The sequence below is a fragment of the Siphateles boraxobius genome, unplaced genomic scaffold (assembly GCF_051911475.1).
Source record: "Siphateles boraxobius isolate OS27281-9 unplaced genomic scaffold, OSU_SipBor_1 1, whole genome shotgun sequence".
In the NCBI taxonomy this organism is placed as follows: domain Eukaryota; kingdom Metazoa; phylum Chordata; class Actinopteri; order Cypriniformes; family Leuciscidae; genus Siphateles; species Siphateles boraxobius.
The window spans coordinates 23,767,341-23,792,077 of record NW_027508699.1 but is presented as its reverse complement, the minus strand read 5'-3'; the positions used below and the strand labels follow the sequence as shown (position 1 = coordinate 23,792,077).

Sequence of the window (24,737 nt, the reverse complement as noted above, 5' to 3'; positions counted from 1 at the left end):
GTGTGTGTGTGTGTGTGTGTGTGTGTGTGTGTGTGTGTGTGTGTGTGTGTGTGTGTGTGTGTGTGCGTGTCTCCTGTTGTGTTGTTATTCATCGTTTTGTCATAATTTTATGTTAAAGCATGCTTATTATCCTTTTTTACTTTTATTTAACACCACTGTCTTCTTTTCAATGCAAGCAAAAGCCGTGATTGTATTGTTGTCTACCACATTGTGCATAATTGAATCACTGTATTGGCAACCAAACTTGTTAACAAGGAGATTGATATAGTTCAGGTTGACATTTTGTAAGTGTACTGAGTGAGACTACACTTCTCTAACAACCATTTGCTATGGTAGCCACAGTTTCTGTCAAAACAGTTGCCACAATTCGTGTTAGTACAGTAAAACTACAGTAAAAGTGGCATTGGACAGCATTGACATGAAATGAGCGAAACAAGATAAGACACATTATAAACCTTATGAATGTTATGAATGGCTCATGAATGATAAGTGAATGTTCATTCATTCAGTCAGTCCACTACCGATATAACTGTCTAGCAGAGGTTTCTGTTTTTACTATATAATTAACAAATCATATTTCAAGGCAAATGCTTTTCTTTTCAACTTTCTATGCATCAAAAAATCCTGAAAAAAAGTATCATGATTTCCTCAAAAATATTAAGCAGCACAACTGTTTTCAACATTGATAATAACAAGAAATGTTTCTTGAGCACACAATTCTGAAGAATCATGTGACACTGAAGACTGGAATAACAGCTGCTGAAAATTCAGCTTTGCCATCACTGGAATCTTTTGATTCCAGTATAATACTATTAATATAAGATTTATTTGACCATTTTGTGTACATCATATTTATGTGATTGTTTTTTTTTTAAATGTCAGAGGCATTTGCCTCGTTCAGGCATGTGGAAGCGTTCATATAGTCTAATGCTGAGAAGTGCAGTGTTGATTTTCTGATCTGTGCTCTGAGTGTGTGGCAGGAGATGAAGTGATCACTGAATGTGACAGAGATATTTCCTGACCCCCCTCATTGCAGGCGGTTCAAATAGCCTCTCAGGACCATTCAAGCATGTGTGTGCTGAATCCACAACACTACTGACCACTATTTCCTAAATAAGGGGTCAACTGCGGGTCGCATGTTCACACCTTGAAAGAGCTTACCTCTCCTGGCTGCACAAATCATATTTATGTGACCGTTAGCAGCTCTGAGTGCCCCAGTTCCTCTTGTGGCTGTCAAAACAGTAAATTATGGGTTTGTTCTACTGTAGGGTGAGAGCTGTCAGAATTAGCCATCTGTAATCTCAAACTGACTGCTGGTTAGTTGCACCTCAAAACATGATTTACTGAAGTAGACCATACATAATGTTGGTTCTGGAACAATATTACCTAACCCATAACCTGCCCTAAAAAAAATCAAAAGAAAATTATATATGTATACAAACATTGCTATGACCAAAGAAGATTGTTAATCAAAGGGCCTACTGGGGGAAATAATGATGTCGGTGGATAAATCATTTATAATAAACATATTACATTAAAAAAAGAAATGGCAATCTTGATTTCATTGCAACTTTAAATATAAAACGAGTTGTTAAACAATTACAAATATTTTTTCCCAAACATTCCCCCTATCTTCCATTGGTTGGACAATCAGATAATTCCGCTCCAAACTCACGGTCAAGTGGGTATTGCTGTGTTGTGGCTGTCAGTGATACTAATAGTAAAGATTCTGTCAACATTTACTCACAATCATGTCCTTAAAACCTGTTTTTTTTCTTCTTTTGTCCATAATATAAATAACTCAAAACAATGTTGTTTTGGACCCAGTTGACTTTCATTGTATCTACCAAAACAGTTCCAAAATTCCTCAGTTCCAAACAAAAATTCCTCAAAATGGAATGTTCCACAGAAGAAGAAAGTCACAGGTTTGAAACAACATTAGTTGAGTAAATTATGACAGAATTTGTCATTTTTGGCTGGACTATCCCCTTAAGTTGGGATAGAAAAAAGGTATTTCAACATCGCCTTTATCCATGACCCCGCAATTCTTGTTGAATCTATTTTGTATGCGCCCCGACTTTAATTGAGCTCTCACATGTTGTTGTTTTAGCGCTCATTTTCTCATTTTTCAGACAAAAGCACGCACCTGAATGGAAGTGCATGAAGTGCATGTTTCATGTGCGTGAAGCTTATTCAGCGCTTTGCTCATGTTTGAATAGGAAAGCCAGGGAGCAAGCCGAGAGGACAGAGGAGCTCTATGCTCATTAGAGTGTTTGTTTTAACAGTGTGCACGCTTCAGCGGCTAAGCCACAAGCTAGAGCTGCAGTGATTACATGGGCTGGTGACTGGTCTTATTTACTCTGCTCAGCATGTGTAAGTTCTTTATTCATCTGCCTGTAATGCCAGAAGCTAGTTGTATGACATACAAACAGGCCTGCAGTGTGTTAGTTGTGTTGGCGCTGCACACACTTTGAATATGTTGCACTTAGTAATGTCACTTCTGTCTATGAGCAAGACATGATAGAGAACGGGCTAATTGAGTTCATTGTTAAAGGGGCTATATGCAAGAATTTTCATGTATTAATCGCATTTTTATTGCGAACAAATAATGATATGTAATGAAACTTAAAAAACAACTTGCCTGATTTCCTAGGTTGTCTATGAAAGCCTGTAGAGAGACTATAGAGGCTTCCGTTCAATGACACATGAAAGGGAAGCTTACACAATGTTCAGGATAATGCCAAAAGAGCTATTATGTACTGTAATGTGAATGTGTCATGCAAAGAAAAGGGATTAATTCAAACTATAGTCTCACATCTAGAACCAGATAGTCTATAGTCTCAAACATAAGTCTACTTTATAATCATACTATCATAACAGTTTAATGACCTCACCTGTCAACAAGATGCCGGTGAATTGTTGCAAACTTATCCATATTGCTATAATCAGATGCTTGCTTAGTTGCTGTTTTCTCACCTCTGTCATCTAATTTTGTTATTGACACTGAGAGGAAAGCTTGCAGAACATATTTACATATTTAAACGTAGCTCTCAGCAGCGTGGTCGGCGTCTGGATGTTTGTTAACAGTATATCGCTGCAAAGGCATTTCCAACTTCATTTTACTTCTAAGCAAAGATCGAAAAAGAACTTTCCCATGAGTATATCCAGGCATTGAATCACGTTCGGTCTCTTGTATGTTACGTGCACGAGCGCGAGCAATAAGTTGCTGGCTGCAGTTCACTTAATGGCCACCGGTGTTGCTAATAACAAGGGTTTCTGAATTCTACACAGAGCCCCTTTAACCTTGCTAATGAAATCACTGCCAAAAACATTTTTACAACGAGATTAGATGAAAGATACCGTGATGATAATTAAACAACTGTAGTTAAATCATATAACAGTGCAATCTCTATGATTTCTCTATCATTTGTTGAAATTTCAAAAGGAATATTTATTCTTTTTTATTTCTTTAATATTTTGTATTATTCTATATATATATACTGTACATTATTATTTATTTTAGTTGTTTTATACTACATACTACTATACATTTATTATTTTAGCCATTTATCGGTTATTGTCCATAATTTGAAAATAATTATTGTCTTATTGTATAGGCCAGAATTTCAATAATGACATATCCCGAAAAACATAATGTTGACGATCATATATAAGCATTGTTAGTTGTGACTGAGTTGTTACTATCTTGCAGTGTTTTATATATATTATTCATATATTATAATAAAGATTGTAAGAAATATAAAGAAATCATTTAGAATAAATCCAATCATAGTATGCTGGTGATTGCCCCACAGTAGCTGCTTACTAATAAACTGACATTTACTTTTTTTGAAGAGGATCCGTGTACATCGCACATAAAGACTATATTAGATTTACCTCTGCTGCATCCCTTTCAAAATATCAATCCATTCGCTCTATTTCTAATAATCATGCTCAGTCAAGCATCTTGAATGCATAATTTATGATGCTTTTATTTGGCTGTTTTTTATGCCAGAAACATTCAGTTGTCCACAAGGGGCTTATCCTCTTCTTCTTCTGGCCCCATGGGTTATTTCAGCTTTTGCGCTGCAGCATGAAGCTGGGTTTTGTGGTGTTAATGTTTCAGCTATGGGGATGAAAGATAGACTCACCTGACTGAACCAGAACAAAAGCTCAAACAAAGACCTGTCACAAACTGGAGAGTTTGTCTCAATCCAGTGAGTGCTCAAATGCTACATCAAGCTCTGCTGAAGGATTTTCAGGCTGCATGCCTAGAAAACCTTTTTATAAATCCGTGGACAACAAGACCCATTTCTCACTGCAAATATAGGCAGCATCCTAACAGTCATAGAAACTCACAAATTAGAACACACTCCATAGGCAGCAACTCACCACACAAATAGAGCCAACCCAGCATCATCTTGCTTCCCAATAGGATTTTTCCATTGGATTTTTGTGTTATTGCAGAATATAAGCTCTGTGGCTTCTTACATGTTTTGTAAGGTAATCTACTCAAATGAACACAACTTTTAGGAATTTCGAAGCCTAAATACAATTGCCAGAAGTAAAAAGCTAAAGTGAAGTAATAAGAGAACTACACTACAGCTGGCATGGCTTTAATGTCACCATTACTATGCTTCTGACAATTATTTCAATCTATATTTAAAATCTTCAAGTTGGAAAGTCTGATTTAGAGTAATTTGCAGGAGTGTGAGTAAACATGACAAGGCTGTAAAAGCGGACTAGTGAGAAGATGAATTTTCAAATAAGTGGGTTAATTATGGTGTATTTTATGTAGTTGAAGAAAATGTGTAAATATCTTGAGATATTGAGTTCATCACAGACCTTAATTCAGGCATTTAACCAAAAATCCATTCAAAAAACATTTTGGGGAATTTTTTACTTGTTTCTGGGTGTTAGAACTAATATCTGCAGCACTCTATATTTGCATTTTGTTAAGCTAACTGGATAATACTCTAATTAGCCTAAAAATACATCACATGCACAAATATTTGGCAAAATAAATACATTTTTAATTTGTATCATACTTTTCAGTATTGAATGAATTTCTCGTCCACCATTTTGGATTTGTTTTTTTCACCGAGCAATGAATTTCCCATCCTATCTAGAAATATACATGTTAATTCTCCTGCTTTTTTTTAAAGTCTTTGTGCATACCTTAAAATACTGTCTACGTAGGCAGCACACTAGGTATTTGGAACAGAGCCTCTTTCGTTTCTGACTGTTGCTTAGTTTAATTGTAGGGGGTGGATCCTGCAGGTGAAATTTAAGGGACAAACGGTTTATTAGTAGACCAGCCACCCACAGCATCTCTCCATATCAGACCATGAGGGGTGAAATCACAAGTCTGAGAGCACACATAACGAAAGAGCTCTCTGTTCTCTGTAGCGTGAATGAGTCACTTCCCAGCCAAATCCTTCTCCGGCTTTGGCAAGGGATGACGTTTTTTTGCAGGCCTGGGCTCTGACCAGACGTTTGATTATTCATGTTTGGTGATTAATGGTAGGTTCATCCCTGCTTCAGCGGCCTGTCACAGTGACTGGAGCTGTGGTGGGGGGAGTGGCTTCACCCAGGCATTAATTGTCATAATGGGGAGGTTAAGGATTTGGCTGCCAGTGACAGACCTGACAGAGAGGAGGGAGTGTCACCAGGCTGCAGCAGCTTGCACTCTGCATATGTGTGTGTCCCTGTAGGACTGGCCTGCTGGGGAATGATTCAGGTTTAATGATGCGAAGGAGGACGAGCAGGGTGCCATTACTATTCTGACTTTAATCATAAATTATATAGTCTGTTTCTAGAGCAGCAAATATCTAATAAATCTGAGTGCCCTGATAGGCACATTTAAATCGTTACTACACGTTTAGTCCTCATCACTTATGTGTGCATTCCTTCATGCTGTGATGCTGCATTATCTATGGATGTAGAGCAAAACTGTGACTCCCCACTTCTTCAATGGCCTTGGTACCAAAGTTATTTCCCCATTCCTTTTTTTATGTTAATAAAAAATCTTCAATGACACAACCAACTCGCTCGCTGTTGGAATTCGGGAAAAATACCTTATTTTTCAATGCGCAAGTAAGCTATTTTCTTTGAATTTACAATTCATTAGTCACTATAGGTAAACAACTAGAAGATTAACTAGAAGTGCAGTAAACAGTAAAACTATTTGTGGTACAAACTAGTGTGTTAATGATTACAATATTAATTCAAATAAAATGCTAACAAATACCTGTGTGCAACAGCAAGCAGCATAACAGACTATTTTGGAACCGTTAAAATAACTGGCTGCAGCTGACTTTAAAGCCAAAAATGGCAAACAATTTTGAATCAATTTTTGTTTTGTTCCAATTCTTTCAAAACATTGAGTTAATATGTGTTCATCAGAGAAGTAACATATAATTCTGCAGTGGCTTCACTTGGAACTATTTTGAATGATGAAGCAAAAATATTGGTTGTGTTATCAATATTGTCAGTATTATCTTTAGCTGCTTACTGTCAAAGCAGCTAGCTTTAGCTTTTTGTTTTGCTAAACACAAATGTCACTTCTTGATGAACTCAGAAGCTGGTAACGCATTGGGGCCATGCCTTTTGCTTTATTGCCGTCTATAATTACATGGGGTAAACATTGAGTGAATAATTTCACTTTAGTGCACTAGTTAATTAACAGTCTTTGTAAAGCTTCTGTCAAAAAATTTACTTATACTAATTAACCCAGAGTTGACTTGCGTGACAGTGCCACATTGATTACCATATAAACTTCATCCATTTTACAGCCATTTTTGTGTTACGCTCTAATTACTGATTTACGCAAACATTATCAATTAGCCCGCTCCTGTTATTAATGACAGCTTGCTGTCATTGCATCTAATGCATTGGAGAATTTCTGGGCTGTTGGCCAATTCCGACCCTCTGTAATGTACTTGGTTCCCTATTTTTGTGAATAAAGACCTCAACATAGGAGCTCAGTGAGATGTGATTTAAACATGCCTTCATTTCTCAAGGTTAAACAATGATAAAAAGCAACAAAGATACAGTGAGAGAAAACAAAGTGCCAATCTGTCAGGATTATCTCCTTTTTGACCTTTTCCCAATGGATCCCATTCTTCTTTTCATGACCGCAATTGCCCTCTCAGGTTTACTGGTTGTGCTAGAGAGAAATAGGACATGCTACAATAGATGTTTCCCATGGTGCCCCTTACTCCAGAAATGTTTGTCCATCATGTTCCTTTTTGGCAGCATTGCATTTTCTCTCTGCCTCCACCAATGTCTTTTTTCCTCTCTTCTCTTCTCTTCCATCCTTCCTTTTGTTCTCTTTCTATCATTACCGCCCCATCTCTTTCATATAGAATCGTATCATTTGGATCGATTCCTCTTGTTTGACAGCCTCTGAAATGGTTGTAGCATAGAGACAGAGTTTGCTGGTCTGAAAAAGAGAGGGAGAAAAAGACATTAATGTCAAACACAATGTTCTCCTCTCTTGCCTACATGCGGTATGCATGGTTTTTTCACAGCAGACATCAGGATGGTATGTTGAATTTGTTTTTCTGCTTACCTAAATCATGGTGTTGACTGATATTCAGAGTTGACAGACTCGGGGGTTTAGGAAATGCAGATCTTCTCCTATGGGGTTCCAGGCACCTTAGGTCTGCTCCAGGCAATAGCACAGCTGTCACTGATACCCATGATAAAGCCGACATTTCTGGGAGAATGCTATTGTCTGTATAGATTACCCAGGATCTGACGTTCCTCTGCAGAAAGCATGAAAATCAGAATTTAAAATATGATTGCTGACGTGTGGTAGCTGTAAAACCTTTGTTTCTTATGCATTATTTTTTTCTATTTTTTTTCCTCCTTACAAGCATTGTCATACATAATATTTTGAGGTTAATTTGTTTCCATTGTTTAGTGGCTTTCGTTTCTATGTTAATTAGTATTACGTAACTATTTTCAAAGGAGAAAAGTAACAGAGGGAGATCACAGATGTTTGGAGAAAGTTAGAGTATGTTGAATTCGGTTTGATTAATTGTGAAGCGAAAAAAAAAATACCATAGAAGAGAAATATGCTGCTATATTTTATGAATGACACCTTCACAAACATGTTTTTTTTGATGTCATATTGTTTCTTTATGTGAAAGCTTCTCCATGTTCACTTTTGTGTGTATATTTGCGTCTTCAGGGAATTTGGCTGGAGGGATCCTGAACTGCCAGAGGTTATCCAAATGCTGCAGCACCAGTTTCCATCGGTACAGTCCAACGCTGCCGCCTACCTACAGCACTTGTGCTTTGGAGACAACAAGATCAAATCAGAGGTAACTCCTGCATACCAACATCAAACACATTCTGCATGTTTCACATAGGCTATGGACTAATAAATCCTTGCAGTGGGGATTTCAGCTTCATTTGAATTTCCATGCTGGTTCAGCCTGTTTTATGTTGGTTAGTGTCATTCTAGCTCAGTGGTTTTCAACTGGTGACCCAAAAACACTTTATAATAAGTATACATTAATAAAGTAATTACAAATCATAAACAAACTATTAGTTTATAGTTAATTCATAGTTAATAAATTATAGTCTCTACATTGTTAATATATTAATAGGCTATAAACAAATAGTGAGTTCTTCATTCATTATCACGTTAACACAATTATTATTGTTTAATTAGCTTGTAGTAAAGGAACTGTTAATTGGTTATTAGGAGTACATAGTTCTCACAGGTCGTGGAAAATGGGAAAATGTCATTAATGAAGTGCTTTAAACCAACCTTTATTAGAAATGATTTGCATTCATATACAGTGTTTACAAAAGCACACACACAATAATAATTTGGTTAATTACAGTGACAATGAATAATGAACTCAGTATTTGTATATATCTTATTAATATTTTAGCAATGTAAAGACGACCATATATTAACTATGAATTTACTATGATTGTTTGCCAATGATTTGTAATTTCTTTATTACTGTATACTTATTATAAAGTGTCACCAAAAATGATATACAGCCAACTATAACCCATAATTAGGATAGCAAAAATATAGGCCTATGAACTTTTAACAAGGAGAAAACGCTTTATCCGTCACTTGGTGGAAATTAGCCAAACTAGGCAGATGAAAACATAGACAGGTCGTGTGATCATGCTGCCTTCATCCAAAACCTGTTATGTTAATAAATGATGTTCATTTAATGAATGTTAAAAACTTTAAAACATTTAAAAAAATTGTGGAAACCGTCATTTATTTTGATCAGTGTTTTTACTGTCACTTTTGATCAATTTAATGCACCAATGCTGCATAAAAGTATTATTATTATTATTATTATTATTATCTTACTGACACCAAACTTTTAACCAATACTGTACATGTATATGTATATATAGATGGTTGACAAAATAATTCTTGTTGATTAACATAGATAAGCAGACTGGTGGCTAGATATACTACATAAGCAGACTTTTCTAAAAATGTCTATAATGTTTTTAATATTTTTGTGGCTCTGTGTATCAGATACGAAGGCAAGGTGGGATTCAGCTGCTGGTGGACTTGTTGGATCACCGTATGACTGACGTGCACAGGAGTGCCTGCGGCGCACTTAGGAACCTGGTTTATGGCAAGGCCAATGATGACAACAAGATCGCCCTGAAGAACTGCGGTGGGATCCCTGCACTCGTGCGACTCCTGCGCAAGACGACAGACGTGGAGATCAGAGAGCTGCTCACAGGTGCTCAGGACACATTAAGCACATTTATTTCTCATTCCTTCTCCTTTGTTCTCTGATGTGACGGGATACTGGCGCGAAGTAATTTGTAATTTATTTGTCCACACTGAAAGAGGAAATGCTGCAGAACTTATGCTGCCTTTAAGTGCACCTGGGAAAAATGTACCTTTGAATCGGGCATTCTCCATTACGATATGCCACACATTCAAATTGGAAACATAACACGGAAGTCACCTAAACCTGGGGTTTTCAAACCTGTCCTGGAGCACACCCAACACCCAACACCGCACATTATATTATATTATATTATATTAAATTATATTATATTATATTATATTATATTATATTATATTATATTATATTATATTATATTATATTATATTGTATTGTAGTCTGTATATAGATATAGAGTTTCCACTATACTTCAAATTGACACACCTCTTCCAATATCACAACTTGGGTATCATCTAGAATTGCAAGTTTCCCACCTTTAAATACGACTCTGTTTGATCATTCATATGCTCAGAAATTGTAATTGCAATATTTCCAGCTCCACTTGACATTTCACTACATTTCAAGTATATTTTGCAGTTATATGACAAGAGATGTTGGACCAATGAGATTTCACAGTGGGTGTGAACAAAACATCCTGTCTTTTTTGTGTGGCACCCGATTAGGACGTGGTGCCTGGTCCTATCTTTCAATGCGCTCTATCTTTATTTCCTTCCTCACCACCTTTTTTTGCATGTTCAGCATACAAATACATTGCATATGACCTTTCTGTCACTATCTCTGGCTTCCTTATAATTGGGCCCAATTTGTTAATAAGCTCTCCTAGAATCATCCGCTTGTTACTGTGGACCTCACTACCCATTAAATGATTTGTTAATGATCTCCTAATTGGTTAGGGCTATAATAATTAAGGATAATACCAGTGCTTGGCATAGCCTCTTTAGGGAATTGTGTATAATGAGTTTTGACGCGTTGACAAAAGACAAAGGCTCTTCTAAATCCCCTATAGAAATATTCCTGGTACAGAGACAGTTGCTGAGAGATGTCGGAAAAATTGGGCGGCAATTTGCTTTTTGAGGCATTTTATAAATGTCAGATGCTGAATTGTTGGGAGACGATTCAATAAGACGTTGTGCTCCCTTGTGTTTCAGCCTGGTGAGCAATCTAAATGTCCATCAATTGAAAAATCTCCATCCTCCTGAATCCAGAGCTCGGAGAAACATGTTTCAAATTGAATATAGGAAGAACGAAGCTGAGTGGCACTTGCTTATTACAGCTCTATGTCTCTGTGTATGTAATCACTTTAGATGAAACATTTGGAAAGAGGGGAGAAGCCATTTGTGCTTTTTCAAAGACAATTAATGTTTAAGTTAGAGAGCGGTTCTGAACAGAAGACAAAGAGTTCTCTCATCAGTCCGTAACAACCCCCCTCAAGCTACATCCACGCAGACCCCTATCGCCTGCCGATTGCTGAAGTCAGACAAGGGCCTGTCGCGACTGCTGGGGTCTGTTTGAGCTCAGAACTCTTGGTTTGGCATAAAAAAAGGCTGCATAAAAAAATAGGTCTTTGATATTTAACAAACAAGATTGGATAGGATAAGATACGTTTAAATTGGCTGGGGCAGAGCTATACACCATGCTAGCAATACAGATGAAGGGCCTCCAAAAGTGCTCCTTTGTATACTGTAGCATGCTTTTCAAATGAAATGTCATGAGAAACAATATTGATACATGTGTTGCTTGCAAAAAGTTTATTTTGTGAGAATGCATGGTCAATTTTGAAGGGGCTGTCAATCGTGAAAGATGCTTTTTAGAACCAGATGGTGTAGTTACAATGTAGTTAGTAAGCTACTTTGAGCCCTTTGATTTAATTACCGAAACAGCAGTTAGACAGCCAAAAAGGAGCCCTCAGGAGTTGGATCGAGAAACACTAGTAAGAAAGATGTTTCTTCCCACAACTAACTCTAGTAATACTAAGCTATTATAGAGTCCCTCATAAACATTCAGTAATTTTGGGGGATACCAATACCAATTCCAATCTCCATACTTCTACAATGTAATAAAAGTATGTACTTCACTGGTGATGCCAAAGTACATACTTTTGAATATGTAGCAACATCACTAGGTGTATTTGGACTCTTTGGATGTACTAGCATGTCATAAAATTACTTTTTAATACCACAGTCCCCCATTGCATTCTGTTTGAGCTTGCTGGTGAGTATTAGCATCTACCTAAATTAATTAAAATAATAGCGTTTATTTAATTAAATAGCAATTAAATAATATAGTGATTATATTTAATTATAGTTTATTTATATAATATTTAATCTATAATAATTAATTAAAATGCATTGTTACTTAAAGTATTGATGCACACTGCCATTTGGCATACTATTTTTTGTGTACAATTTGGGTGGATAGTATGTGACACATCTATGGTGTAGCCGCATGTCAATATCTACCAGCTATTGCTTGGTGTTTATAAAAACTAGAAAACTGGAAGTCTGTGATATTTAACAAATAACATAAGATACAGGACAACGTTTTATACCCTAGCAGCAGGGAGGAAGAACGTGCAAAAGTGCTCCGTTGTACACTGAATCAGAGCAGTAGGGGTCTTGTGAAAGGACAAATAGTACGCAAAATTAGACAGAGTTTAGCCATATTCTACATTCTAGCAGTTCACAGTTCAGTCTTGATTGTGATGTGGCTTGGACCACACAATCTAATGTTAATACTTACAAAAGCTGAGGAGGACACTGGTGAAACTTCAGAAATGATTTCACTTGAGGGCTCTTGACCAAGACCTCATGCAATATTCAAATGCATGTTCTTAGCCTCCTGCAATCAGTGCTATTAATTATATATATATATATATATATATATATATAATTTTTTTATTTTTTTATTTTATTTTTTTGTGCACAACAAGAACTCAAGGTGAGGAAGGGAAATTGTAATCTCTGCATCAATATAGTGGGTGTATTCTTCACCACTGGATGAAACGCTTTTTGGTTCATAGATGTTGTTCTTGTAAACAGGTGTGCTGTGGAACTTGTCCTCTTGCGATGCTCTGAAGATGCCCATAATTCAGGATGCTCTGGCAGTGCTGACCAACACGGTCATTATTCCTCACTCGGGCTGGGACACATCACCCCACCAGGACGACCGCAAGCTGCACCTGCATTCCTCACAGGTGCTCCGCAATGCTACCGGGTGCCTCAGGTACAGCTCCTAATTAATGTCAATCTAAGTATTTATTCAAAATCTATTGTTTTTCATCTATATACAGGCACAGTTTCTATTTTTGCTCTTAATCTTCACTTGGAAGCAATTCATTGTTTTAATAGGTGATTATTCAAGTAAGAATTATGCAAATATTATGTAAATGCCTCCGAATTTCTTTTATCTTTCAAAATGACATGATATCATGAATTTGTGTTAATTGATTTGAATAAATAGATTCAGTTGCTTTTGATGAATTTGGCTGGTCTCAGAAAAAACGTTTTGTCATAAAACCATTTTGTGATGGAGCTCGTTCTGCCACTTTACTTGGATTATATTCTGGCCAGGATTGGTCTGATTCAACAATAGGATTCTGTCCACTGTGACTGTGGACCTGGTGGCATGCCAAAACCTTGCCCTTGTCCAATTCTCTTTTGCCCCTCCACCCAAAGCAATTACATTTCCTATTATTTTAGATTCCCTATAAATATAGCTTGATAACTAACCGGTTAGCCTGCATATACTCTACACAATTAAGAAAAAGGCTAACAAAAAAGCCTTTTGATGAACCAGAACAAAATTATGGTCATGATGTGATATGTTTTTTGATGAGGCAAAAACAACTACTCCTAAAGGCCTCATTATGCTTCTGCGTCAACTCCACGGCGTAGCTACGCCGTCACTCCTACGGCGTCGTGGCCGTTTTATGGTTCTGCGTCAGTTTGCATTGCATCGCGGTGCATCTGACCAATCACAGCCCTTGGGGTCTGCCTCGCCTTGACGCGTAGTTAAAATTTTTTGGAGGTGCACGTCGAGCTACGGCGGAGTGGTCGGAGAAGGGTTCGCGGCGACGCAGAGGGGTCTGCGGGGGTACGCCGTCGATTCGACGCAGAAGCATAAAAAAGGTTTTAGAGTCCAAAGGGGTAGGATTTGGATGGGGGGTTGGATTTGGCAATACACAGGCATGGGAAAACGTTTGGCATAGTGTCAAATGTTTATTTATCTGGCTAGTGTCTGTCTATGTTTGACTGCTGTATGTTGTTGTGGCTTTGTCATTTTTATCTATGTGATGGTCACATTATTTGCACGTTTAAGCTTTTCCATCATAATGCTGTTGATATTGTGTTGACTATATTAATATCATATTTTCCAGTTGCTTTCTATTTTTTTCTTACTAAATGGAAATGTGCATTTTGATATCACTTAAGCTAGGAGCTCACTGGAAACATCAAAAAATGTGCAGGTACTTTCGGAGCGCAGAAACTTTTTTTACTCTAAAACTCAGCTTGACATTAACAACACTTTACATTTATAGCACATACTATATGCGTTCAGGTCTGAAGCAGCGGGATTGTAGAAAGTGCTGAGTCACTCTTGGATGGCTGGACTAAGCTCCCTACGCCCAGCGTGATAATTAATCCACTTCATGGATGGCTGAGGAACTAGAAGTCTGATTGAATATTTAATGGTTGGACACAGTTGCCACACCACCTGCAGCTGCCTGAGACACACAGATCTCTTAGAAGCTTCTTGGAGAGAGAGAGAGAGAGAGAGAGAGAGAGAGAGAGAGAGAGAGAGAGAGAGAGAGAGGACAGGATGTGGTCTTTGATTTCTCACAAGCACCTTCTCAGATCAGACTTCCTGATTTAGGTCTCCCGAGTCTCCAGCTCTTGGGATTCTAGGCTTGTTGCTTTGAGGCATGTTGCTGGGGATTCATAAAGCTGATGTGAAAATGTTCTATGTTAAAATACTTTCTCGTATCTCAGAGTCGACTTCTCAGAAAGTATTAAAACACTGCTATCCAAATATTGTTCTGTGTGAAAAGAAGGGGGGGGGGGGGGGGTTGAGTTAGTACTCATTTCCATGAAAAGCTTATTGATGTTGAAGGCCGCTTTGGTTAGTTTAGTATCGACTTGAAGCTCAGAACTGCCAAAACATAATCAATGATGTCAATAATACAAAATGCATGACATTGTATGCATGTGTGCATTCTTGTGTTCTCTACAGGAATGTGAGCTCAGCCGGAGAAGAAGCCCGCCGCAGGATGAGAGAGTGTGAGGGTCTGACTGATGCGCTGCTTTATGTCATCCAGGCAGCCCTGGGCACCAGTGAGATCGACAGCAAGGTTTGACCTTTCCCTCCCCTGCCTTTCTACCAAAGTTTTATGCATTCAACGGAGCACCACAGAGAGTTCTAGCAGGTTTAGTTGAGTGTTTTTCGCTCCCCAACCATTCTCAACACAGCACTAGAGTACTTCTTCACTGTTAAATGTTAGATGAGGTTGAAAACACAATGCAGAATATGCAAAAACTCCTCAGTGAGAAAAGCCAGTTCTGCTGAAAAAAGGCCTGTTTAGATCAGCTTAGTGTCAGACTAATCTGGACCACCCACAGTCCGTTCACTCACCATCTGATGAATATCGCTCACAAAACTAGAAATCACTTTCCCTGATCTGGGATGCATTTCCCAAAAGCCAACTATGGTTGCAAGTGACCAACGTAGTTCAACGATTATGTGTTTCCCAAGACCATAGTTCCAACAAACATTTAGCATTACAAGTTGTGTGGTTGGATGTACAGCTCTCAACCTGTGGTGCGAAGCATAGTTTCTTGTTAGTCAAGTCACCTTTATTTAAACAGCGCTTTTTACAATGCATATTGTTTCAAAGCAGCTTTACAGTGATAACAGGAAAATAATGCAACAAAGTTTGTCTTGGCTATACCGCAGATCTAGAAGAAAAAAGTGTCATAGTCCAGCTGAAGTAAGTTCGGTTATGGTTCATCTCTGTTGTAAAAAAAAGTTATTAATTTAGTTCATTTATCTATACAGCCGTTCTGGAGACAACAGTGATGTCATAGTCCAACTCAGTTCAGTTCTCATACAATGGTGTCAATGCAGGCATATCAGTAATATTGTTGAATATTAAGAGTTCCCAGCTAAGTAAGCCAAAAGCCAAAGGCAACAGTGGCAAGGAACCAAAACTCAATCAGGTGACAGAATGGAGAAAAAAACCTTGGGAGAAACCAGGCTCAGTCGGGGGGCCAGTTCTCCTCTGGCCAACGAACAAACAGTATATGATTATGATTCAGGCATGATTACAGGTCAAAAGTCAGATTGAATAGGTAATCAGAAATGTTAGTATGACACATTTCTGATTGGCTGACTCAGCAGCTTTTAGAAGTGAGTGCACATAGGGTTTTTTTATCAGTCTGCCTGAAAATACAGATTAACAAGACACCGGAGTAAAACAATGATCACTTATGAGTATGAAATAATTGGATTTTCCAAAGTTTTACAAGTTTTACAAGTATTTGAGCAATATTCAGTTAAGCCATTAATTCAGTTTTGAGTTTTGTTTAAGGCTCTTAATAGCAGGTTAACTCGTCCTCTAGTTAACTGAAAAGAACTTTATATTACAGTTTATGTCTGTGAATAAGGCTGATTTTGGATGGGCAAGAATTCTGATCACAAAGTATATATAATTTTTTCTGATGTTTTCTAAACAGCCGTTCATCGAAACTGCAGGACAAAGATTTAAATAAGTTGTTTACATGGTGTTTAATATTATTGTGGTATAATATTTCAGATAAACCCGTCCTTAAATCTTCCACGATGATTTAGCTACATCACAACACTGGTCAAGCATGTTTGCCTGCAGAAATATTTATTTTAGTCAGCTTGTGCATTTTACAGTCTAGCATAGCCCACCTAAATCTAATTAAAAACCATTTTGGATGCTTTTAGGTCCAAACCAGTAGTTGTTGTTTTTTCCAGCAGAGGCAATAGACATTGTATCAGACAGACAGTTTAGGTTTAGTTTCAGCTCCTTTAATTGCTTTTACCACCAACAATGTTGTACAAAACAAGCTGCAGTTGCTATTAAGAGAGGTTTATGGTAATTATACAGATAAAGTAACGCAGCGACTCACCTCTCTCTTTTGAGTCCATGTTTTGTTTGATTTTCAAGAGGTCTCTGTTACTAGCATAATACTTCGTGAGAACAAGTTTGAATGAGGAAAAAAAGAGTGTCACACTTTAATCCCTCTGAAAGCATTTACAAGATCAAAGTCGTCCTCTTTGTTTTTCCTGCCTCACTGCTCATCACAATAGGATTAGTTCTCCAGTTCTCCACTGGAGTCCGTCCAAAAGACTAATCTAACAAGGGACTATTAAGAGTTCAGAGCACAATAATGCATAGCCTTCACAAAGAAGACAGATTGTCTTGCAAATAGAAAAAGACATTTCGATATTTACTGTGTCAAGTAAAGTTAAACTTCTGTAGGTGTGTTAAAGGTGTGTTCTGGAGGTGTGTTAATCTGTAAACTTTCTTTTTTCCCCCACTCTTTGCGCGTCAAACGTGCCCCCTTCTAGACCATCGAGAACTGCGTGTGCATCCTGCGGAACCTGTCGTACAGGTTGGCGGCAGAGACGTCTCAGGGGCAGCAGATGGGATCGGAGGAACTGGACGGGGTTCTGTGCACCGATGCCAGCGGGAAGGATGCAGAGAGCTCCGGCTGCTGGGGCAAGAAGAAGAAGAAAAAGAAGAGCCACGATCAGGTGGGCCGGGGGTTTTTATCCCTGCAGCTGCTGGCAATTAGCATCACTTAGCAGCATTCGCATATGGGTCGCCTGCATCGACACTCGTCCTCCTGCAGTGGATAATTACGTATTTTCTAGGCTGATTTCATTTAGTTTCTGAAAACAGATGAAGATAGGGGCATCGGGAGTGTTTGTTCAGCATTTACATGGGATGAATAGCGAGGTAAAAGGTGGCATTACTTTGCATTGTGGCTTTTAAATAACTAAATTGTCTGTGAGTCATCTGTTCCTTTAAGAACAATGCAAATGCACATCTGGCTGTGTGACAGTTTACCCTGTCTATTCAATTTCTCTGTATCCTAAACAACTAGTGAGTGTTATCTTCAAAAATGTCACTAGTACACAACAAAAGAACAGTGTTATTTCCCTTTGCCTTGGCCACTTTAATTATCTTGGAGTGCCTTGTAAATACTATAGTATATGTATAATCATTCCGTACGGTGGTATGATCATCTAATCTCATCAGTGCACATGTCACATTGAGCTGTTGTGCTAAAGCATGCAATATACATTAAGTTTGAGTCTGACACATAACATTACCCAGTCCTGTTTCCCCCTCTTCTCCCCATCATTTCCTGATGCCTGATGTCTTTATAAATAAAAGTGGACAAAAATAAAATTGCATCTGGCACTTACCATGAATAGGGTACAATTTGGGGTCCTATTACACTTTGGCACAAATCCCATGTTTTTTGTTGTGAAACACTCTCCATCCTCTTTACATTATGATTTTTGTTCTGTCACATCTGCACTGTATATATCAGTTAAAATCATGCAACAGTGTCATAATTTTTGCTGACCTGATATCCAGTTCATTGTTGTAAAAACATATACTAATGTTTAAAAGCTTGGGGTCAGTAAGATATTTTTAAAGTAATTAATATTTTTATTCAGCAAGGATGCGTTAAATTGATCCAAAGGGACAGAAATCTGTTGTAATTTCTTTCCTATTTCAAATAAATGTCATTATTTTTGACTTTCTATTCATCACAGAATCCAGAAAAAATTATAATCACAGTTTCCACAAAAATGTTAAGCAGCACACATTGATAATAATAAGAAATGTTTCATGAGCAGCAAATCAGCATTAGAATGATTTCTGAAGATTCATGACACTGAAGACTGAAATAAAAGCATCAAAGACATTTCAAAAATATAGAAGACAGTTATTTTAAATTACAATAACATTTCAACTTTTTTAATAAGTATTATTTGTTTTATACAAAAAATGTCATTTTTAAGCTTTGTCCCACGGTTTGTGCTCAACTCTTTTACCATGTTTGTCAGTTATTACTACCCAACCTATGGTCCTAAACTTGTGTGTCACTGCCATGTGACATAAGTAAAATTAGAAACCCTGCTACCCTTTCTGGAATATTTTTATTTACTTTTTTCTATTCAATTTATTGCTTATTTAATATGTATTGTTATAAAATAAAATCACAAAAATCTGATTTAAAAACATCATTCAGTCATGTCAAATATTACTAACAGAGTTGCAAAACCGCATAGAAAATAAAACAACTAAATCACAGCTGATGATCAATATTTTCTGGAGGTTGAGCACCTACTTTCTTTGACCATTCTTTTTTGGTTCAAGCTCTATTTTGTACCTTATTTGTGGAAGGTTTCTGTACATGATGTCTTTCTCAGTAGTACCACTTACAGATATTTTGTCTCATGTAATGACTCTTGTGTCTTTGCTTTCAGTGGGATGGTGTTGGGCCTTTCCCAGACTCCAGTGACCCTCCAAAGGGACTACAGATGCTGTGGCACCCGTCCATAGTAAAACCATACCTCACTCTGCTATCTGAGTGCTCGAACCCGGACACACTGGAGGGAGCGGCTGGGGCTCTACAGAACCTGGCAGCGGGTAGCTGGAAGGTAGGCCCCACCTTAAAACCTGTGAGTAACCCTGCACCTGAAGAGCCACGAACCAACCAGACTGTCTCTGGCACACACACCACTATTATTATTAAATACACATTCATACCTCAAGGTCATGGAGTTATAGAACATGGTGAACTTTATCAAGAACAAAGTCTCTTTTAACACAAACAGTGTAAGATATCTTCAAATGGATACAACGTAAGAAAAGAGCTGAATTCTCTCTCAAAGTTTTGAAAGTGTAGACAGTGACTCAAATATTCTGTCGAATTCTGCATTTCAAATCTTCTTTTGTCCTCATTTTCTGCTCATTTGTTACTGAAAAGGGAAAACAGTGGTGTGACAATATGCAAAGTTGACACAAATCCCATTTGAACACATCTGTTTAGTTGATGTATTGATAATAATTTTGTGGCACCTTTTTGTCCGTTTTCTGTGCCTGTAGTGGTCGGTGTACATCCGTGCTGCTGTTCGGAAAGAGAAAGGGCTGCCCATTCTGGTGGAGTTGCTGAGAATAGACAATGACCGGGTGGTGTGTGCTGTGGCCACAGCTCTCCGAAACATGGCCCTTGATGTCAGGAACAAGGAGCTCATAGGTAGGTTCGGGACATGGAAGTGTATTTGCCTCAAGCTAACATTTTCTCTTTGACTTCAGCAGAGCTGAATGCCGCAGAGGTACGTGTACCCCTAAATTACTTTTAAGGCAAAGGCCTTTTTGTGTGTAAGTGTGTGTATTTGTTATGTGTGTATCAGTGTAGCATTTCTAGTCAGGTAATGCAGTGAGACGCGGTGGCATTGTTTGAAAGGCTGCTCACGACACTAACAGACTATTGATCTTTTTAATAGTTTGTGTATTCTGATGGGCCCCCGTGTCTCCATGGCAACCACTCGCACACATTCAGTCTGGTCTCGGCCCTGCGTGAGTTCGAAGGCGTGTGAATCTCTTTTAGAATATAGGGCAAGAGGAACGGCGTAAAATGTACAAATGTTGAGATGCCGGCACCCTCGGAATACTGCGTGTTCTTTGCGGATATAGCTGTTCAAATGTCCTCCATTATTTAAGGAGATCAGTAATGAAGCGGCCAAAACTGCAAGTGCACATGGGAACCTTTCTTTCATGCAACTTCAATGCATACCGGTTGAAAGCAGTTTTGTAGCACAGGTTGTTGCAGAGAGAATTAGCTTCCCAGTGGGAATGGGTATTTCGCGGTCACGTTAAGTGTAAGCGAGCTGCTGGGTATATCGGACACTTTGGCATTTCCAGTGCTGCAGTTGTTATAGCCTTGAGGTTCAGCACATTTAAAAAGAGCTTTGCATGCCCACGGTAGAATCTGAATCCTAAATCTGCATCTCTGAAAAGGCCTCTGGTTGTCACACCTCCTCTCTGACTTTTCTTTTCTGTTAATCTCATCCACGCACCCCAAAGGCAAGTATGCCATGAGGGATCTGGTCCATCGACTACCGGGCGGCAACAATAACAACAGCTCCGGCACCGGCACCAGCAAGAGTATGTCCGATGACACCATTACAGCGATCTGCTGCGCTCTGCATGAAGTCATCACCAAGAACATGGAGAACACCAAAGCCCTTCGTGACGCCGGCGGCATTGAGAAACTCATCGGCATTGCCCGCAGCAAAGGAGACAAGTTAGTATATTGGTGCTCTGTAAAATTATCATGATCAATTGACAAAACAATTTTCAACCCTATTATATCCTACAGAATGAAGCATATTTAAATGGACATCAAATTAGTTGGTAAAGGAAGAAGACATGCTGGACTGGATTGTTTATAATGAAAAATGAAAAACTACTTGTGACAGTGTGAAAAACAGCACTTGCCTTGAAGGAAGCTGTGGCGAGCAGGACGAGGCCGAGGGCCGAGTTAGAATGGCACGAGGCCGGTGGCATGATTAGCGTGATTACTGATGAACGCCACCTGCGTGACGCATAAAAGCATAAAAGGTGGAGCGACGACAGAGAAGATACGAGACCGGTGCGTCGCGCAGGTGGCGCTCACCAGTAATGACGCTCATCACGCCACCGGCCTCGTGTCATTCTAACACAGCCCTCGGTCTCGTCCTGCTCGCCACAGAAGTCAAGCCTCCTCTCAGGAGATATCAGGATAGATGGAAGTCCACTAACTCTATTGAGTTTTGTGAGCTATTGTATTGTGTCAGTTTACTCTGAAAGTGCATTACAAGATAATGTTTCCTTTTAGTTCTTATGTTTAACATAGAATGCCGTTCAAAAGTTTTTTTTTAAAGAAATTAATACTTTTATTCAGCAAGGATGCTTTAAAGTGATAAAAAAGTGACAGTTATTACATTTATAATGTTGCAAAAAGTTTCTATTTTAAATAAATGCTGTTCTTTTGAACAAGAATTCTGAAAATAATTTAACATGGTTTTCACGTAAATATTAAGTTGCACAGCTGTTTTCAAAATTGATAATAATAAGAAATGTTTCTTAGGCAGCAAATCAGCATATTAGAATGATTTCTGAAGGATCATGTGACACTGAAGACTGGAATTGTGATGCTGAAAATTCAGCTTTGCCATCACAGGAATATTTTAAAATAGTTTTAATGTTTGCAATCTTACAAGACTTTGAGACTTCTTTCAAAAACATACAGAAAGAGACTTCTTTCAAAAGTCTTACAGACCCAAAAGTTTTGAACAATTATGTAATTTAAATGAATCTCCTAAGCATTTACTATAGATGTTATTGTATTTCTCATTCCCATTAGAGTTTTTGTGGCTTTCAATACATCATCAGTAGAGAAATCTTTGCACAAATTGATCTGAACTCAAACGCATTTTCACTGAAATATTTGCAATCTATGTCTAGCCAGCAGATGAATACACTGTTTGTTTACAGTATATTAATGAGAATATACTTTTTTTATAAAGTTTCTTTATTGTAATACAGGGTTTTAGTTTGGACAAAATTCTAAATAAGAATACTCATCATAATAATGAAGCAATGCATTATACTAGACGCCCCAGAAATGGATTCGAAACCAAACATTGTATTGTTTATATTATTGCAGATAAGGCTATGTATTGTATCCATTTTCTCTTCTATGTTTCCCTGCAGACACACACCGAAGGTGGTGAAAGCAGCTTCTCAAGTCCTCAACAGCATGTGGCAGTACAGAGATTTGCGAAGCCTCTATAAGAAGGTAACGAATTCTGAAGACCTCACTGTTCTCATATCTATTACATTTGCACCTATATACTTTTGAATAGGCATCAGAGGAGAGAGGGGCTTTTTGCTGCCTAATGGTGTAGCTATAGCATCTACAAGCAAGCGCTAACTGGCCCATTCTGACCACTTGGTGTATCTAAATTATTTTAAAGAAATAACATTTTGCATGAAAATATGCATGACAAATGCATGAAAATCTGTTTGGTTTTTTTTGTTTTCCATCTGTTTCTGTCATATACTTGAAACCAGGAAGTTTTGATGAGTGTTGCTTCTGGATGAATCAATGATCATGTTCTTCTTATTTTTATGACAGGATGGCTATTCTCAGTATCACTTCATTGGCTCTTCATCTACAATTGAGAGAGACAGACAACGACCCTATTCCTCCTCTCGCACCCCATCTATCTCTCCTGTGCGGACTTCGCCCAATAATCGATCAGGTGAGAGACGCTCCACTTTTCTCCATTTTGACAACAAGTGATATCATTGATATTTCCTTTGTCTTTATCTCCTTGTCTGGAGTAGATTAGAGAAATAAAAAAAGTAAGTAGATGATCAAAAATACTTTTTTTCAAAATCATTCAGTTGCATAGCCAGTGTGTTGCATGAACACCTAGTCAACTCATCAGTTTGTATAATAGGATGGTGTCAGGTGGACGGAACAGACATCTGTAGCTCTAACAGACATCAAGTTCCCTTCGTTCAGTCACTTCGTTTTTAGTCAGTGTCAATTAGTCAGTGACTAATGAATGGGGTTTCGTTTAGAAAGCCTATCAACTTCGAGTATTACAAAATGAGCCAATGGCAAAGAAATGCCATGGGTCTAGGGAATTTGCATAGCGTAACTCCGCCCTACATTGTGGGTGTATAACATTTACATTTATTCATTTAGCTGACGCTTTTATCCAAAGCGACTTACAATTGATATATATGTCAGAGGTTGCACGCCTCTGGAGAAACTAGGGGTTAAGTATCTTGCTCAGGGACACATTGGTGTCTCACAGTGGATTCGAACCCAGGTCTCTCACACCAAAGGCATGTGTCTTATCCATTGCGCCATCACCACCCCCATACAAGGAAGTATGCTGGTAACATACAAATATGTTTCTGCTTCGGACACTAGAGGTCCTCTTCACTCCTATAAGCCTGTTTCCGAGTGTCTTCTTTGAGAATCTTCGAGACGAGCAGCTTTCCGGTCTGTGTTGGTCTGGCGGCGTTATCTAGCGAATTTCACATTCCTGCCAGCTGATCTGTGCAGTGGTCATGGTTTGTTTCTCCCTGGGCGCTTCAGCACAGCTGCTGAGCTTTCCTCTCTAAAAAAAGAGCTTGCACATGGCACGTCTTTTTAAAGATGTCTCGTCCGTATACTTCTGGGTGCAGACGTTCCGTTTTGTTGTCTGATGGGCACGAGCGCTGCCTTGTGGGTTTGGGCTTAGAGCACACTAAGGCAGCGTTTGCGGATGACTCATGTTCTCATTGCGGGAACATGACCATCGCGATGTTGCGATCAAGACTCTGTGACCTCACTAGAGGTAGAGTCCCTACTGCCACACCCCAATCTATCCCCTCCACGAGAGGTGATACTTTGGCTGGTGGCCATGGTTACCTGAGGGTTAGGGTGTGAAATAAATCCCAGATGATGCTTCCTCGGGCCACACCCCTCTTGCACACCGCAAACCGTGAGTTTTCCAAGTGCAATCGCGGGGCCATCTATGGACGTTCCCTGTGTCTCATTCGGGGCTCCAGGCGATGAAACGATGTTGATCGCCATATCGCAAGGTGATCCTGAGACCCCGGCCTGGATACGTGCCCAAGGTTCCCACCACTCCTTTCAGGGATCAGGTGGTGAACCTGCAAGCGCTGCCCTCGGCGGAGGCAGACCCAGCCTTGGCACTACTCTGTCCAGTACACGCCCTACGCGCTTACGTAGACAGAACGCAGTGTTTCAGGACCTCAGACCAGCTCTCTGTCTGTTGTGGTGGGCGGCTGAAGGGAAAGGCTCTCTCCAAGCAAAAGTTGTCTCACTGGATAGTGGATGCCATTCTTTTGGCTTACCAGCAGCAAGGTCG

General features: G+C 38.7%; 1 protein-coding gene across 7 annotated transcripts in view; it reads left to right on the top strand.

Moving 5' to 3' along the window:
• Positions 1–24,737, top strand: part of ctnnd2b (catenin (cadherin-associated protein), delta 2b) — a 115,310-nt gene that overhangs the window by 83,467 nt on the left and 7,106 nt on the right. For 4 of the 7 annotated variants that reach the window (XM_077229884.1, XM_077229922.1, XM_077229914.1 and 1 more), the window contains 10 exons: positions 8,198–8,330; positions 9,527–9,740; positions 12,791–12,974; positions 14,982–15,099; positions 17,346–17,531; positions 19,284–19,457; positions 19,906–20,056; positions 20,887–21,106; positions 22,558–22,642; positions 22,982–23,108. In XM_077229884.1, coding sequence (XP_077085999.1) covers positions 8,198–8,330; positions 9,527–9,740; positions 12,791–12,974; positions 14,982–15,099; positions 17,346–17,531; positions 19,284–19,457; positions 19,906–20,056; positions 20,887–21,106; positions 22,558–22,642; positions 22,982–23,108 — 1,592 coding nt within the window. Of the gene's footprint in view, positions 1–8,197; positions 8,331–9,526; positions 9,741–12,790; positions 12,975–14,981; positions 15,100–17,345; positions 17,532–19,283; positions 19,479–19,905; positions 20,057–20,886; positions 21,107–22,557; positions 22,643–22,981; positions 23,109–24,737 lie in introns of all 7 variants that reach the window. The other 3 variants (XM_077229892.1, XM_077229901.1, XM_077229906.1) reach the window with 1 other exon arrangement.